The 18,903-nt window shown below is 35.9% G+C and overlaps 1 protein-coding gene across 2 annotated transcripts in view; it reads right to left on the bottom strand.

Moving 5' to 3' along the window:
- The window catches only part of LOC127963597 (cAMP-specific 3',5'-cyclic phosphodiesterase 4D), a 108,063-nt gene that overhangs the window by 74,917 nt on the left and 14,243 nt on the right, over nt 1–18,903 (bottom strand). Inside the window, exon 1 of one of the 2 annotated variants that reach the window (XM_052563590.1) lies at nt 7,022–7,496. The exons of the other annotated variant lie outside the window; for it this stretch is intronic. Coding sequence (XP_052419550.1) covers nt 7,022–7,278 — 257 coding nt within the window. The 5' untranslated portion in view covers nt 7,279–7,496. Of the gene's footprint in view, nt 1–7,021; nt 7,497–18,903 lie in introns of those variants that run through there. 2 annotated transcript variants of the gene reach the window in all.

Genomic DNA, 18,903 nt, shown 5'->3' with positions numbered 1-18,903 from the left:
ATGTGCGAAATGATTAGCGCATGCATTCACGTCTGCAAATCAAAGAAACACATGCCAATTGCCATATTTCCATCAGATGTGACATTCATCAATACAAGTACCTTCCCTCTTGTCTTGTTAAAATTAGATGCACTAGAGATGAAAAAAAACTACCAATTTTCATCTCTTTCATTTACATCTATTTATCTATCAGTTAAAAACTCTATCTATCTATCTATACCTGAAACTATCTACTCCATCCATCTATTTATCTATGCCAAGCAAATATTCATAGTTTCTCTTGATAAACTTTACATTTACAGTTCAAAATAAGTTAATTATACTTCCTTGCATTCAAATTGTAATTCTACATCCTGTTTGCAAATGCGATTCAAATACAGGAATTAAAACTTTAATTCAAAAGATATTCTTTTCATATCCCCCTGCCGTTCAACAATTTAACATGGAACATTGTCTTATAAATCTAAAAAATAGAGTGAAACACAATATAGCTAATGGCGGAAGTCTTCTGTGTATGTGTACAAAAATACATTTAAAAAAGCACACAGATTGAATCCAATTAGCAAAATATGTATAATTTTAGCTAAAAGAATTTTATGGCACAAAACTATTATTGCAGCAAATTTTTTATGAAGCTACAATACTTTTTGTGTCTGCAAAGAAAATAAAAATAATGGCTTTATTCAACAATTACTTGAGCCACTGATGTCACATGGACTACTGTACTTAAATGATATCCATACTACCTGTCTGGGCTATGAACATGGTAGTTCCCTTGCGGACTATGCAGGGTTTTGCGGGATTGTAATGACATGTGGGTGAGTAATTAATGACAGAATTTTCATTTTTGTGTGAAATATTCCTTTAAATGCATATATATATATATATATATATATATATATATATATATATATATATATATATATATATATATATATATATATATATACTATAAATGTGTAAAATTATCGAGGAGAAATTACATTGACAATTCTTATTTTGATGTACAGTACGTCAAATTAAATCTGTAAGCCTGAAACATTTATCATTTAACTTTATTAATACTGAATTATATATGTTTTTGTTATTTCTGCAGACTCCTTAGTGCCCCCTTTGCATCCAAGTGCAACTTGCACTAAAACACATAAATCTTTGAAAAGTTCCTCCCCGAAATCCGTTCCGTTGAAAGCACTGCTGCTAAATATATTAAATCAAGTTGACCTCACAAATCAGCTAATCAGTTGGTGGATGACTAGTCCACCCTCCTCCTGACCCATCACTAACAAGCACACGCACATTACTGTGTTTGTATGTGTGTTTGTGTAGAACAATAACGCAGCTGTGGCTTGAAACAAACCGCCAGCTAGAACAAATCTAAAGTGCCTCTTTATGTAGCTATGCATCAGTTCATGGCATCTCTCTTCTGCACAAATGTCTGCTGCTTGTTGTCGCCATGACCTTCTGTTTTCTGTGGCTGATAGTCACCCTGTTGCATCTCTAGTCTAGAGAAAACAATCGCTTTGATCAAGTTATTGCCTTCTGTGAGTACAGCTCAAGCCTCCCACGCATTGCTGTTCTGCAGGGTGCTTGGTGGAAAGCACTGCAACCATGTTGCGAGTTTTCCTCGTTTTTTTGTAATACCTCTGTATTGCATGTACGCCTGCTATCTGCTCGCTGCTGGTTGACTCGGGCACCTCGACTGAAGTCCATCTTTTCCCACCCACGCCTTTTTTTTCTGCCTCTCCAGCACTTTTGAAACTTTTCCTCTAGCATGGCGCGCGCTCACAACTCATCCATATGGAATCAACGCTCTCGGCTCTGCTGCTGTGAAAGCTAACAGTGATTTCAGCAAAGCTTCAGAGTCCTTCAGCTGAAATGAGATAGAGGATGAGAAAAGGGACATACAGTATGACAGGAAAAAAAATCAATGTGCAAGGCATTGTAGTGTAGGTGTGGGAGCTTCAGCTGTGGGGGGTTTAATGGGTGAGCTGCTGGGAGATTTGAACTTCTATAGGATGATGTGACACTGAAGACTGGAGTAATGGCTGCTCAAATGTGCAAGTATAGTTAAAATCTACCCTGAAAATATTAATCAAAAGATTGCATAGTTTTAAATCAGCAATAAAATCTGATAACAGTGGTATCATAAATTTCACTAGTTCAAACATTGTACCAAAAAATATATATTATTTTAGAATTTAGTATTATTTTATAATAATAAAAAAATTACTATAATAAATAAAAATAATAATTAGTAGTAGTAGTATCAGTATTATAGTATTATTAACAACAATAAAGCACTTATAAATAATAACAGCAACAATATTCAGCCCAGATCAAACGCAGCAAAGCAAAAACCCAGGAGTTTTTGAAGGTAAAAAAGTGGATGATTCTGGCCAGGTCAATTTCCTGATTTCAACCCGATTGAGCATGCATTTCACTTGCTGAAGACAAAACAACAACAACAACTGAATTCAGCTGCAGTAAAGGCCTGGCAATGCATCACAAAGGAGACAAATGGTTGTAATTCCTAGAATTTTATATTTTTGTTCAACCCCTTGAATTAAAGCTTAAAGTCTGCACTTCAGTTTAATCTGTATTGTTTTATTTTTAATTCTGTTCTGATGGTACACAGAGACAAAATTATGAAAATTGTGTCAGTGTCCAAAAATATAAGGACCTCACTATACATACATCAGAAGAACAATTCATTACTGATAATAAAATATGCGTTAAAAATCAGTTCTGGATATTGGTTAACAGCCATTTAAACATAAAAACAATCTGCAAGGTCATGAAAAAGCTATAATGAGCATTATAGATTATCTTTTTAATTTTTCTATAGTGGTCCTCATATCGTGTTTGGTTCTCCTCTCCATTCTGCATGCACACTTTTACATCTCTTCAACCCAACCTGCAGTGCCTCTTACATCACTCCTCACATTCTTCAGTTCAAGGCCTCTGTAAATCTCTCAAACCTTTTTTCTTACTTATTACTAAGGTAACTCACAGTGCTGGAGAGCAGGAAAGAAAGGGAGGTGATGGAATCGTGACTGTGTGTACTTCTGTTTGTTTTTTGTGCATTCCTGTGTGAGCGAGAGTATGACTATGCTGGAGAGCGAGGGAGAGAGAGAGAGAGAGAGCGAGAGAGAGAGAGAAAACGAGTGCACAGCGTGCATGCAGTGGTGCTGATGATCTATATCATACATTTGTTAAAATATCTCTAGTTTGTCTCGGTGATAGTGAGAGGAAATATAACAAGAGGACTTGATTTGAGGACTGTTGTAAACGTTGCTTCCTCTCATCTTTTCAAAAACGTACCATGACTGTGAAGTGCTTCATTTTGTCACAGTGGGCATCCAGCCTCATACAATGTAAACCACATCCAGTCCAAATGGTTCTGAATAAAAGATTCAAAAGCCCTATCTGGCTTGGTAAAATCTAGAAAAAGACCAACATTCAAGACACACTACCTTCTAAGCCACGATTCATAAGAAACATTAACTGACATCTAAGTCCATTAGGATTACAAGCGATTCCTAATAAGCGTTAAATTATTATTTCATTCTGTCATCTGACCATCTGTTCTTGCAAACAAGACACATGTAGGTCATTATCGTTATGCACTACCTTCTGAACTTGTGCATGTGTTGTAATTTAGGAATGTATTTCAGGGTACGCCTGATTTACACATTCAGAAAATAGCAAAAATAAGAAAGACAGTGGGAAAAAAAGCATGAGTTTTTCATTGCTAAGTTATTAATGTTTTGCCGGAAACTGAAGTGATAATTTAAATGTATGGAAGTAGAAATTAACTGAAAAACTAGAAAGGCAAGGTTGGTTGAGACAAACTTTGGTAACACTTTAGAATAAGGTTCCATTAGTTAATGTTAGTAAATGTATTAATTAACATGAACAAACAATGAATAATACATTTATTACTGTATTTATTCATCTTCGTTAATGTTAGTTAATGAAAATACAGTTATTCATTGTTAGTTCATGGTAATTCACAGTGCATTAACTAATGTTAACAAGCACAACTTTTGATTTAAATAATGCATTAGTAAATGTTGAAATTAACATGAACTAAGACTTATAAATGCTGTAGAAGGATTGTTCTTGCTTAGTTCATGTTAACGAAAGTAGTTAACTAACATTAACTAATGGAACCTTATTCTAAAGTGTTACCCAAACTTTAAATATTGTCTTGATAAAGCTTTGTTTAAAACTTAAAAAAAGATGGATGGATTGATCTAGATGGTGTCACGATCATTAGATGGAGTGCCCATGAACTTCAGTAGAGGGCACTCCACTCAGGACCCTTCCACCCATAAAACACTAGATGTCACTTGGACACTAGCACCTCTCATCTGTTGCACCACACCCGAACTACATTCCCCATGAGTCACTGCATCACAATCACCCTGCCACACCTGCACCTCATTCATCAGCCAATTTCCTTGCCACACCTGCACCTCATTTACACACACATAAAAGCAGCACACTCACTCTCATTCACTGCGAAGTCTTGTTTAGCCTGTCTAGCATTTCCGAGCTTTTTCCATTGTGTTTGTTTTTCCTGTGTCTGATCTTGGATTGTGTTACCAACTCTGATTCTCTGCTGCCTGCCCCGACATCCGTTTTTTTTACCGTTAATGATTCTGGATATCCCTAACACACCTGACGCTGTTCCTGATTTCTGCTTGTATGACCATTCTCTTAATAAAATTCTGCACATGGATCCGAATGCCTCTGACTCCTTGTTACAGATGGATGGATCAGGCTAATTCAAATCCAAATTTACACTTCTTACATTTTGTCCTAACCTCCTGCAAACTTTTTGAATAAAGAACCAAAAAACAAAAAAAACAAAAGAAGAAACACCTGGGATATTTCCTAATAAATTTCATTTCAAGTAATTTTCAAAGTCAGTGTTATACACCCAGTAAAAAAAAAGACAAAAAACAAAATAAATTATTTACCATTCACTCCATGTTCACTTCACTGGAATATTGTGACAAAAGAAACTAAGTAGTTATTTCAATCTAAAAAAAAACATGTTTAATATTTTATTCAATATATTAAGACAATGTGGACATGAAAATGTACTGGAAAATGTAAATACCCGAAATAACAGAGATTTTTTTTATCTGAGGCCATCCTAGAAATCACCCCCCAAATGGCAAAACCTCAGGCTCCATTTAACCTGATTGATGGAACCATTTCCCTGTGCAGGGGCGTTAAAAAAGGCGTTTGAATCCAAAAGCTGTTGAGCAAAGTGATCTCCTTTTTTACCGTTTACATAAAACAGCTCCCACACCTCTGAAATGTGGGCCAATTAATCGCATCTGAAACACAGCAGGGATTTTTTCCTCTTTTAGATGGGTAACATTTACAAAGGGATCTCCTGAGAGCAAAAACACAGATACGTCAATAATGCCTAGCTGTCCTAGTCAATTGACAAACAACAAGCACTTTCTGCACACCAGCAATAGCTAATTGCACATAGCAAGGGTGTATTTCTCATTATCGACAAAACCATGTCTCTTTGACTTGGAATTCTGAGTATGCTTGTTACCACTGCAAATTATATCTGCAGATATATGGCATGCTGGAAAAAATAGGGCAAATGCACAAGGCCATCTACATTTAAAACTGATTTAATGAGCATAGACACTGACACCTTGATTACACCCCTGCGGTTCTGAATGATGATATTCTCTGGAAAGCCATCTGTAACCAAACAAGCTGATAGACCTTGGATGAGCACATCAATTCAAAGGCTTTCAAGAATGGCCAGAGCGTTTCTCTGAAGAGAAACCATCTTAAAGGATAGGGATCAATACAAATAATTGCAAAATCAGTAGGAATGTGTGATTTCATTTGCATTAAGGTCGCATAAGAAATGCAGAAGAGCCCTATTTACTGGATGCATCTGATACTGTAAACATTTCATTAGTGCATGTGTTTTATTTTATTTTTTTAAATGCTTTGACCTTGTAATGTTTACTCAAAACTGAACGTTCTTCTGGAAAAATCAGACTTCTCTCTGGTGACATGTGCAATACTACTCCAATCATTTAACCTACTTAAAAGTATATGCATATTAAAAATTGTTTGAAGGTTTGAGAACATTGCCCACATTTCAAAAACCAATCAACAACGAATGCACAGAACTAAGTCCCGCTCTGCAGTTTTTCTCATAATCCATTACACTTGGATGTACATCACAAAACAGAAGAAAAGATATATCACTACTTCAGTTTCATCAGGGTAGAGACTTAAATGCCACCTTTTACATATGAGAATTGCAACGAGAAGTGTTTCTGCTCAGTACATCTCTCTGGTGTTGGATCAGAAACAGAAAAAAGGCCAGAGAACATCACAAAATTTCTGTTAAATGTATTTCTAAAGTGGTTTGTGACAGTAATCCGGATGGCAAGGGGGCGGCAGGAAAGGAAGTGTGAAATTAAGATAGAATGCAATGTAAAAATCCTTCCTGGAGCCCAATAATCTGTCACCTTCAACAACAACGACAAAAAACAATTAGTTCCATCTCATTTCTGCTGGCAAGGAATTGAAAGATTACGATACTGGAGGATGAAGTGCGATATGTAGTTATTAATCCGTTCAATGTTCGCCTTAAGGGGGAAAGCCTGAAAGAGCGTTTATGCAGGTATGATTTATTCAACAGTGGCACGAGAGCATCTGCCAGGTGTTATGGAAAGACCGGTAATATCAAAGGAGAACATGCACATTATTATTTGTTTGCCTGCACACCAAAAAGCACGCCAGCGGGCTGAAAACGGCAGTCGCCACTCAAAGTGACGCAGAACCCAGCAGGTGACAAGTAGGAAGCATATGGAAACGATTCCGAAAGACACAACAAACAGAACAAAACTTCTCACAAATCAAAACTGTTTGGCAAGACGCACATACAAACGCTCCTTTTTCCAACTCTGATAAAAAGCCATAAATAAATAAAAATAAAACAAAAACATGGCAGGCAGGGTCCTACCAAGTATGTGCCACGGTGAAGCGCCTCTGCTTGTGGTTGTTGTTGTTAAGAAGCATCCGTCGGAGGAGACGGGGGGAGTTCCGTGGCGACAGCCGGGGCGAAATGGAAGAGGGCGAGCGGCGGTGCCCTCGGGGTCGCTCCTGCTGCAGGAGGTTCTCCCTCAGGATCTTCACCAGGTCCTCGTTCAACCCGACATGCTTGGGCATAGGCGGCACTGCCAGCGTGTCCTGGTGGCCCACGGCCGCTTGCTGGGCCATCCTCACGCTTCGTCCGTCCTTCTCCCGCAGCTGGGGGCAAAAACAAAAAAACGTCCACTAATCCAGAGGTAAACTCCCCAGGATGGGGGAGGGCAGGGGTGAGTGAACGAACTCGGAGCGTCTCTGCAAGCCCCGTGCGGGCTGCTCAGCGCATGAATGAGTGACTGGAATTAATCGCAGTGAGAGCGGGAGAGCAGAAGAGTGCGTGCTCCTGTCAGGACGACTGCCGAGCTGTGATGGTGTGCTTGTGAGAGAGAAGACGAGAGGGAGAGAGGAAGGGAGGGAGGGAGGAGAGACAGAGCGAGCTGTCGATCGGCAGCGCATCACTAACTGCTGACTGCAAGCCACCACTTTGCTAAAGAGCCATTCAAATTGTGTGTGTGTGTGTGTGTGTGTGTGTGTGTGTGTGTGTGTGTGTGTACAGTATGGAGTAAGCGGGCACTGATGCCAAAAGCAACTTTTCTCTTTTTTCCTCTCTGTATATTTAAATCTAACTAATTAATGACAAGGATGTGTGCATGCGGTCCAAAGAAAACAGTGTGCGTATTTGCTTATCCTTTGATCACTGAGCAGCTGTTCTAAATATGATTTTATGATGTAGACTTTATGCTGCCAAACATGTCACAAAAAGAAAAGCCTCGTGAGTTAAGGAGACACGAAGATTAATGAATCCTGACAGGAGCCGGCTATAAATATTGCTTATGATGATCACAGCATGCTTATTTTAATAGCTGCAGGAAATAAATAAAAATCTCTTTAATCTCTCTATCATTTCTCTTAGAAAATCAAACGAAATGGAGGCTTTAACTGAAAGCATTAGTTCACCCAAAAATAAAAATTCTGTCATCATTTACTCAACCTTGTGTCATTCCAAACCTCTATGACTTTCTTTCTTCTGTGGAACATAAAAGAATATATTTTGAGAAATGGCCTCGAATCTTTCATTTCCAATGTTCCTCGAGATATTTTCTTTAGCATCCCCCAGAAGAAATTCACACAAGTTTGACAGAATTCTCATTTTTGGGTGAACTATCCATTTAAATTTCCTAAGATTTTTCTTAAAAGCATCAAATCCAGTAATATTACAGATCAGATTTCAACAATGTCTCAAACTGTGCTCAGACTCTTCTGAGACCAAATAACTACTTTTTTTGAGCATTTCTGTAGCTTAAACAGTAGAGAATGGCACTGGCAGCTTCAAGGTCATGGGTTTGAATCCCAGGCATGAACTCACAGAACACACTTTGGGTATAATGGCAAATGCATAAATGTAAATTAAGTGTAAAGTTCTCATATGGGATAACAATCCTCAATTGTCTTGGCATCTCTGTATGGTCTCTGTACTTTGTTTTAGTGTGTACATTTTTTAGTGTGTACATCTATTTTTACAAAAATTACACTTTTAATATTAAGAAATGTCTATTGAGCAGCAAATCCGCATATAAGAATGATTTATCTGTAGGATCATGTGACTGGAGTAATGGCTGCTGAAAATTCTGCTTTATAATAACAGAAATAATTTTTTTAATACATTAAAATACAAAACAGCTTTTTTAAATACAGACTCCAAAGTTTTGATAATAGTTTGGAACCCCATAAAGGTGAGTAAAAGATTGCAAAAATGTTTAAAAAATACAAATCACATACTCTACATACACTCACTGGCCACTTTATTAGGTGCACCTTGCTAGTACAGGGTTGGCCCCTCTTTTGCCTTTAGAGCTGCCGTAAATCTTTGTGGCATAGATTCAACAAGGTGTTGGAAACATTCCTCAGAGATTTTTGTCCATACTGACATGATAGCATCACGCAGTTGCTGCAGATTTGTTGGCTGCACATCCATGACGCGAATCTCTCATTCCACCACATCCAAAAGCTGCTCTATTGGATTGAGATTTGGTGACTGTGGGGGCCATTTGAGTAAAGTGAACTTATTGTCATGTTCAAGAAACCAGTCTGAGATAATTTGAGCTATGTGACATGGTGCATTATCCTGCTGGAAGTAGCCATCAGAAGATGGGTACACTGTAGTCATAAAGGGATGGACATGGTCAGCAACAATTTTCAGGCAGGCTGTGGAGTTTAAACGATCCTCAACTAGTAATAAGAGCCCCAAATTTAGCCAAGAAAATGCCCCCCACACCATTACACCACCTACACCAGCCGAACCGTTGAGACAAGGCAGGATGGATCCATGCTTTCATGTTCTTTAAGCCACATTCTGACCCTACATAAAATGTTGATGCATAAAGTCCAACAGGAAATACATTCAATGCATTGCATCCAACCTCTATAAAACGAGTAAGCACGCATAAGAAAATTCTCCATGATCCTTCATGGATTCATTCCGTGTTCTGTAAGCATAACTTCAAACAGTCCCCTGAGCTGAAAATTGCACTTCACCTCCCTAAGAGTGACTGACCACATCTGCACCGCAGGAGGAACGACTTAGCTGGAAGATCAGGGGAGAATTAACACATGATCCAGGAAGACAGACAAAAATAGCTAAATGGACAGGAAGATTGGTGGTTGCGCAGGAAACCTGCAAAGTTCATTGTGAGCAGAACCAAAGAAATCTGATGTACAAATGTGTCATGGTTGATACAGTTGATACAGTTTGATACAGTCTCATCCTTCTGGTTATGACAGTCCACCATAAAATGACGCATAATCAATGTAAAAGCATGTACAATACAGGCATTTTATACTGCAAAATATTTCAAGAAATATATTAACAGAGAGAAAGGCTTAATTAAGACAGTCAGATATATCAACATCTGAAGTGGTCCCGCTGTGAAAATACAACACAGTATTGGAAGTAATGTTAATATTTAATCGATTCTTTTTCTCATTAAAAATTATTTGGATCAGCAGATTTTCCAAAAGCTCTATTCCAATTAAATCTCTTGAGATCATGAAACAGCATCTGTCTCAGGTTAAAATGTTCTGACGTGCAGTGTATGATTCTGTCATATCTTTTTTTCTCCCACAGTGGAATACATAAACATACATACATAGTTTGCATTATATATGTATGTGTACTGTGTATGTGACTTGTACATACACTATATGGATAAAAGTATTTGGACACCCCTTTCTTTAGAACAGAAAAAGCACTTCCAAAACTGTGGCAACAAATATGGAAAATCATTTATGTATTTAAAAAGTGTATTTCCATCTCCGTTGCAACAGTTTGGGAAGTGTCTAAAATGACTGTACCCATATACAAGTCATTGGTGTTTGGTGATTTTGGCTCAAGGTCTGCATTTAACACAAACCTTTTGTAATATTATAAATGTCTTTACTGTCACTTTGATCAATTCAATGTATAACTGCTAAATAAAAGTATTAATTTATTTAAAAAATAAATAAAACTAAAAACGTACTGATCCTAAACGTTTGGAATGTCTGTGTATATTAAATTGGAAAGAATGTTAATATTTAATCTCTCGTTAAGAAATAAGGCTTAATATGACTTCAGATGAGCAGAGAGCACAAGCTAGATTAAAGTGATTATTCCATTTTGAATATGGATATTTTTCTTACAAAAACGCATCGATTCGCTACAGAAGGTCTTTGTTCACCCCCTGGAGCCGTGTGAAACACATTTTTTTAAATGGATGTGCTTTATATTAAAATTATCATTGACCGATGGAGTGCAATACACGCTAAGTTGCATCAAACTGCTTGAAAGATCAAAACCAATTTTCTAAATAACTCCAACCAAATTCGTCTCAAGGAAGAAAGTCAAATACATCTAGGATGACTCCAGGGTGAGTAATTTATGGCTTTATTTTCATTTCTGGCTGAACTAACCCTATGGTATATTTTTTGCCAAAAACATTGTATGGGTCAAACTTTTTTTATTTTATTTTTTATTTAAAAAATCACTAGGATATTAATAAAGATCATGTTCCATGAAGATACTTTGTAAATTTCATACTGTACTAAATATATTACAACTTAATTTTTGATTAGTAATGTGCATTGCTAAGAACTACATTTGGACTACTTCAAAGTCGATTTTCTCAATATTTTTATTTTTTTGCACCCTCATATTCCAGATTTTCTAATGGTTGTCCTATCTTAACAAACAAGCTTTCAGATGATGTATAAATCTCAATTTCGATAAATGGGTGTTCTTGTCTATGGATGTGCTCATAAGATGTTGGTCCCTGGCCTCACGTGCCCCGTCTGAAAACTGCCTCTGGATTTCAGCTCATTACTTCAAGGACACAGGACACAGACATCCGCAAGTGCTAGTTCTGGGCTGTCAATCTCTGATCTAGTCCACAAAAAAAAAGGAACAAACAGCGCACACAAAAAATCAAAAAGGCAATAAAATACACCATATGTTGAGATCTATCATCTCTACTTCCTTTTACAGTGTTCCAAATCTCTCAATACACTCATAACTTGTGATATATCAAGCAATATGGGGATGCTATGATTTTAACTACTGATTTGATACCCCTCACCCTTTTTTGGACCATCAGTATGCACATTTGGCAACAGGCCACCTGAATGTGTGCATGTTCTTTGGGTTGTGTCATAGTGACTGGTATAACACCGCATTGTGTGTTCGCTTCCCCTCCCCACTTCTCCCTGCATGACGTCTGTGTGTTTCTCCACTGTTACCCTTGGCAACATGGATGGAGAGAGACAAGTGTGTGTGTGTGTGTGTGGTAAGAATTGACTCAGAGCTAGAGATTTAACAGAGGAATGAAAGGAGACTAATCCGCAGAATGCAGCTCCAAACCCAGCACTGGTGATGTTCACATAAATATTCATGCATGAAGGCCTCATACAAACACTCGGTGTGTCAATCTCTCAGAACTCATCCAGAGATGTGAAATACGTCTAGGTCCATGTCATATCAAAAGTAATATCACCTCTAATATCACCTTAATATTGTTGTGGTGGCATTAATTTCATTGAATTAAGCACACTTGCCCCTTAAATTCTCATTACTGTAAGACAAAAATCTCATTTGCATCACTGTGATATATAAAGTAAAGGAATAATAAATCATAATCATTATAATTTCATGTAATAATTATAATAATATCAGGGAAGAAATGGCAAATTTATTTATATAACACATTTCAAAGACAATACTTCAAAGTCATAAAATAATCATAATAGATAATTAAAAGTAAAACATTGTGTTAGCAGCGCAAAAGGTCAAGGGTTCAATCCCCAGGGAACTCACATACTGGTAAAAAAAAATACCAGAATGCACTGTAAGTCGCTTTGGATAAAAGTGACTGCTAAATGCATAAATGTAAATGTAAACAATAAAAAACTGTTTTAAAATAGAATTTAAAAATAAATAAGAAAAATAATAATTTTATTATAATAAGTATTATTATTATTTAATTTTTATTTAGATTTGTATTTATAATAATTTATGAAAATTATTTATTAATATTACTATTCAGAATTATTGTTATATTTATTTTGAATAATAATATTTATTTTATTTTTGTTTAAATTTGTTTATATTTCTTTATATATTTATTCTTTTTATTATTCATATTTTACATATAATTATGATTTTATGATCAGCTTAAACTACACACGATAGTATTCGTTATTGAGAAAAAAAATTATTTACAAAAAAAAAAAAGATTGTGTTACATGAATGCGAATTAAATGAGAATCAAAAATAAACTGATATTTTTAACACCTCTGTTCCTCATCAAACTCGAGTATCTAATTAACCACTATTAGGAATAATTTCAAAATTACATAATCATAAGTAATACCGCCTCAATGACAATTTGGGAGGAAAACATACTTGGTACTCGCAAAAAAGCCTTAATTTCTTATTTTCAGGGTGAAATTTAACCTGAACATGTTTTGTGATATTGGTGGTGCCCCAACCATGCAAAGTTGAATCCTTAAAAATGCATAGACAGTCACGAATATATTGAAGATCCATAAATTGCAAAAGTGTCTATCTTTTTGTGTGCAGAGTTGATGAGGCTGCACGACCTCTGTGGCCATTTAGCAGTTCATTCGCACCGACTGACTAACTGCCTTCCAGCTGATAAGGGAGAACTCAGTGCCAGAGCACTTTGTGTGAATCATAGCTGTGGCACCCTTCAAACACAACGGTATAAAAAGACCCTTTTTAAAGTCTGACATGCTGAGAGAACGGTGGTATAAAAGGATGTCTTCAAACAAGTTTAATCAAAAGTGAAGAAGTGACATCTTTTCACACACATTATTGCAGAGGTTGTCATACCCTTGTGCTGTCATCACTTCAAAAATCAAGGTATGAAAAACATGAGCGAAAATTAGACTGCATTGTTGTGTGCTGGTAAAGCTTTTAATGGAGCAAAATTAGATTCTAAAACAAACTATAGCTTGTCCATTTATTTTAGAAACAAAGAAAGAACAAAGTCAATTCAGTCCACATCTCTACATGGACTAAATGAAAATGACAGAAACTGTCTACTTAAAGGAACAGTACCTTGAAAAATTCTGCTTGACACATGTGATCACTTATGAACTGTAACTGTCTCTGTTTAACTGAAAATATTTCATTTTTGGGTTAACTATTCCTTAATTCCTAAACGTGACTTGAAACACTGGAAAGCGCATCTTAGTGGTTTACAATGCACACAATTAACAAGCAGCATTTTAGAAAGCTTGAACAGTTATTACAGTAAAACATCTCCCTCTACTGGACGAATGGGTTCAAACCTTTATTTCTTTCCTTTCCTCCTTGTAGGAGCAACAATATCTTTCCTTGCTAGGTTCTCTCCTTGTTTTTTATTTTTTTATTTTTAGTAGTAACCCTAAAATATGTACATGCATACCTATACAAGGATTACAGCACCAACATTAAAATCCATTAACTTGAGGTCTAGAAAAAAATACAAATGACTCACTGACATTGAAAAATATATTAGTCTGTACTATTTAAATATATATACACACCTACTTAAAATATTACCTATTTTTATATAAATATTTACATTTGTATATTATTAAGAAAAATTTATTCAAGTATTATTCATAAAAATATAAATTAAGACTGATAAAATACAAATTTTATTTTAAAAAATCTAATAATAATATTATATATTTTATATTATTTCGATTTTAATCTGAAGTGATGTTTTTATAAATATTTTCCAAAGATTTAACACATCATGATAGCACACTACATATTTTTAAACTTGATAATTAATTAATTAAATTAATAATGCGTAAAAAAAGCTTTTAGAGACGCTTAGAGATTTTAGCTTTCTGAAAATTCATATTTATATTATTATTATTATTATTATTATTATTATTATTATTATTATTATTAATAATATTATTATTATTATTATGTTAAAATTATCCTCTATATTATTAAAGAACATATAACTAATAACAATTCTAAATTAACATAACATCATAAAACACACTAGCAATATTTAAACATTTTTATCCATTTTTACTTTGAAACTACAGGTAGCAGTATTTTTTTGACAATAGCTGTAACTTAATGTATATTGCAATTTTACTTATTTTAATAATATTAATAATATTATACAACACACAACACTATTATAAAAATAGAACCATTATGCTCTCTTTTGGACACAAGATGGCATACTAGTATCAGGGAAAAATATTACGTTCACACACTTGAAGAGCTACAGAATCTCTGAATGTGAAAATGGCTAATTTTTACATTCAATTCAGAAATTATAATTTAAAATAGGACTGGAAAATTTGGACAGCTACTTTCATTGTAAACCATTTTTACCTGACTCATATCAGAAAGGAGCCATTTTTCACTTTCAGTGTTTTAAGGCCTATTATCTGGTTCCAGGTTGAATCATCGAGATACATTTTGATGAAGTTCTTAAAAAAAAGACCTTTCTAGACACCTCGATATCCATTTTATCATTCTGCGCCATCACAAACATGTCTGATAGTTATGTGAAAGCTTGGTAGACCAAAACAAAGCATCACATCCCTTATACAGTATATTACAGATAATAGTGTTTGCTTTGCACAATTACTTTTTTCACTCCACCTTTCCCCAGGTTCATCTCCTCCGTCCACAAAAACACAAAACTCCATCAGATCCTCCTTTATATAATCTGTTTTAACGTGATAATGCTTGACTCATTTCTGTTGTCACCTTGAAAATGTTTAGGGAGCTTGTCCTCACTATTGGGATCCATCAGCTGATGTCTTGGTCACACAAGTTGTTTTTCTATCGCTGGCCTCGGCAGGGCTTATTCTCTCCTTAATGATGCATCTCGCAGCTTTGGCACGAATAATATTTTGGGTGCATGTCAGATCTGCTTCTGTTATTCAACTTTCTGGGCCTCACAGTGGCTAGCCTCCTTCAAACTGACACGGTTGTTTCATGTAATACTGTCAGACACTTGAGACAGGCTCCAAGGATAAATGCAAAATCAAGACATTGACAGCTCTTACGCACATGCATTAAAAATGCAAAACAGCACACCTGCCGAGGGAGGCAGCCGTAATTGCAAAAAGACGTTGGCTGTCTTAAAATATGGTGCAAAAACAGCTGGAAATATTTTACTGTTTCCACACAAAGGAGATCTTAGGCAAATTGTCTAACCTGCTTTTTACCGTACTGAGAAGCTCAGAAGATGTGGATGTCATATTGATCATTTTTATGATACTTGTATGTTGGTTTTATTTTTAATTTTTTGTCTGTTTAGCCATCATCCCTGACCACCAAATACAATTTTCTTTATAATAAAACTTAAGCTTTTACTGTTATAATTATTGCAATGTCTTCCATTCCAATTAAATACAGGTACATGTTAATTATGATTTGAAGTGTAAACATAAATTTTTATCATATTTACTGTTGCTAGACCAGCTTAATTGAGATCAAGTCAAGAACAAGACCAGAGTGTGTCAAGACCAAGACTTTTGAGGGGTTGAGACCAAGGAAAGACCAAAACCAAAACCAGACCAGCACTCCTCAAATTCTCAAATTCGTTTCACTGATGTGTGGTTTGTTAACATAGGACAATATTTGGCTGAGATACAACTATTTGAAAATCTGGAATCTGAGGCTGAAAAAATTCATAAATACTGAGAAAATTTCCTTTAAAGTTGTCCACATGAAGTTCTTAGCAATGCATATTACTAATAAAAAAATAAACTTTGATATATTTATGGTAGAAAATGTACAAAATAAATTCATGGAACATGATCTTTACTTAATATCATAATTATTTTTGGTATAAAAGAAAAAACGTTAATTTTGACCCATGCAATGTATTTTTGGCAATTGCAACCAAGTTTCACAAGTTTCGGAAAGTTTTTTTCGAGTATGGCTCTGTGTGACGTTAGATGGAGCGGAATTTCCTTGTATGGGTCTAAGGGCACGTCTGCCGGAAGAGCGCACGCTCCCATATATCAGAGCACTGAGAGGCTGAGCACAGACATTCATTCACTGATCAGAGCGAGAGTGTCGCGAAAAGTCACAAAAGGAGTGTGTTTTTGGTTGCCAGGGCAAGACAACCCTGCACAGATTACCAAAGAAAACCAGTGGATGGAGTTTATTTTTACAGAGCATCAACGGAGTTGTGCAAGTGTTTGTGTTTGTTCCCTGCATTTCGAAGATGCTTGTTTTACAAACAAGGCCCAGGTTGACGACGGATTTGCACATCGTTTATTTCTTAAGGATGACGCAATCCCAACGAAAAAGGGTCACGATCGTGTGTTGGAACCGCAGGCGGTGAGTAAAACTGCTTCAAATATCTCTGCCTCCTTATTAGTGCGTCCCCTCCCATGCCGGAGACCCCGGTTCGAGCCCCGCTCAGAGCGAGTCGTTGCTGCTGCTGCTCTCGTTCAGTTTCAGCCTCGGGATCTGATTCTGTATCATAAATAAACGGCTGAATCTGACTGTTAGCCATGGTTTGTTTTGGATGATGGTTTTTTCCTCAAGGTAATGTCACAGCTTCCAAATGCTCTCAACGCAAAAGCCTATTCGCGCTCGTGATTCTTTAGCTCCGCCCACACGTCACGCCTCGAGCCGGTCGTGTTTTTCCGGGAAAAATCGGTACAGACTATCTTACTCTTATGAATATAATAAAACTAAAGACTTTTTGGAGTTATGAAGGATGCAGTACTACTCTATAGGTACTCAAGATTAACAGGATATTGAGTGAAAACGAGCATTTTCCCCCCGAGAAGGGTATTCCTGCACAACCGGAGGCTACAGTTACAGGACCGCAATTCTGTGAACGCAGCTTTAGGACCCTAGTATTTTTGTGACAGCGCCACCTACTGTACTGAATCAACACTAATTAAAGATGGACGACGTGGACAGCAACCAGACGGTGAGTATCGATATTTAATTAAGTTTTATTTTATAACGTTTAAACGGTGCAAAGTTTACATAGTGAGAACTGCTACCTATGAATTAATAATTAATTCCCACCAAATTAAGAATTTGTGAGCTAGTTTTATTAATTACTACGACGTTAATTCGTGGCTCTGATTTCATAAATTATAATTATGTTATTATATTATTAACACATTAATTAAACTTATCAGATGACAAGAGCATGGTTGTTGTAAGGTTTGTAAGATTTACCTGCAGCTTAATGTATTAGTGTGAATACTGGCTTAATAGTCGTTGTTTTACCATATTTATGTATAAATATATTTCAGAATTAAACTGCACTGACTGCTTAGTTGCAGTATGTGTTAGCCTGTTGTTTTGGCATTGTTTTGCAATGATAAATTAGGCATTTGGCAATTTTAATAGTTTGTTACAATTTGGCCTAATCTGCAGGTCTATTCCACATACAGTTATATATTGCTATCATGTGTTAGTTTCTGTCATGTTTTGCATGGCCAATATGAAGTGATTTTATGGATTCGATTAGGCTCATTGTAGGACAGATGATTAAAAAAGGCACTAGGGATATTTTCATGATCTCAAAATATTCTAACAAGTACACTCTCACTTTTCCAAGATACATATAACAATCAAAAAGGGAAATCCCTGCCCGAATTGAAGAGATGCACCACATGCTGCAAGGACTTTCACTTTTCATATATATATATATATATATATATATATATATATATATATATATATATATATATATATATATATATATTCCAACAAATGTTTCTTATTTATCTCTCTCTGTCTCTCGCTCTCTCTTTCTCTAGAGTTGAAGCCTACAGCCATTCTATCCATGCAGCAACTGATGGAAAAGGGGTTCACTTTGGTGCTGTTGTGATGTTGTCACAAAAATGACATGTATATACTGTACAGACCAAGAGTTTGGACACACCTTCTCATTCAAAGAGTTTTCTTTATTTTCATGACTATGAAAATTGTAGATTCACACTGAAGGCATCAAAACTATGAATTAACATGTGGTATTATATATGGAATTATATACATAACAAAAAAGTGTGAAACAACTGAAAATATGTCATATTCTAGGTTCCTCAAAGTCGGCACCTTTTGCTTTGATTACTGCTTTGCACACTCTTGGCATTCTCTTGATGAGCTTCAAGAGGTAGTCACCTGAAATGGTCTTCCAACAGTCTTGAAGGAGTTCCCCGAGAGATGCTTAGCACTTGTTGGTCCTTTTGCCTTCTGTC

The sequence above is a fragment of the Carassius gibelio genome, chromosome B8 (genome assembly GCF_023724105.1).
Source record: "Carassius gibelio isolate Cgi1373 ecotype wild population from Czech Republic chromosome B8, carGib1.2-hapl.c, whole genome shotgun sequence".
Classification (NCBI taxonomy): domain Eukaryota; kingdom Metazoa; phylum Chordata; class Actinopteri; order Cypriniformes; family Cyprinidae; genus Carassius; species Carassius gibelio.
Note: the sequence above shows the minus strand (reverse complement) of the source record. Positions and strands in the feature narration are given on the sequence as shown.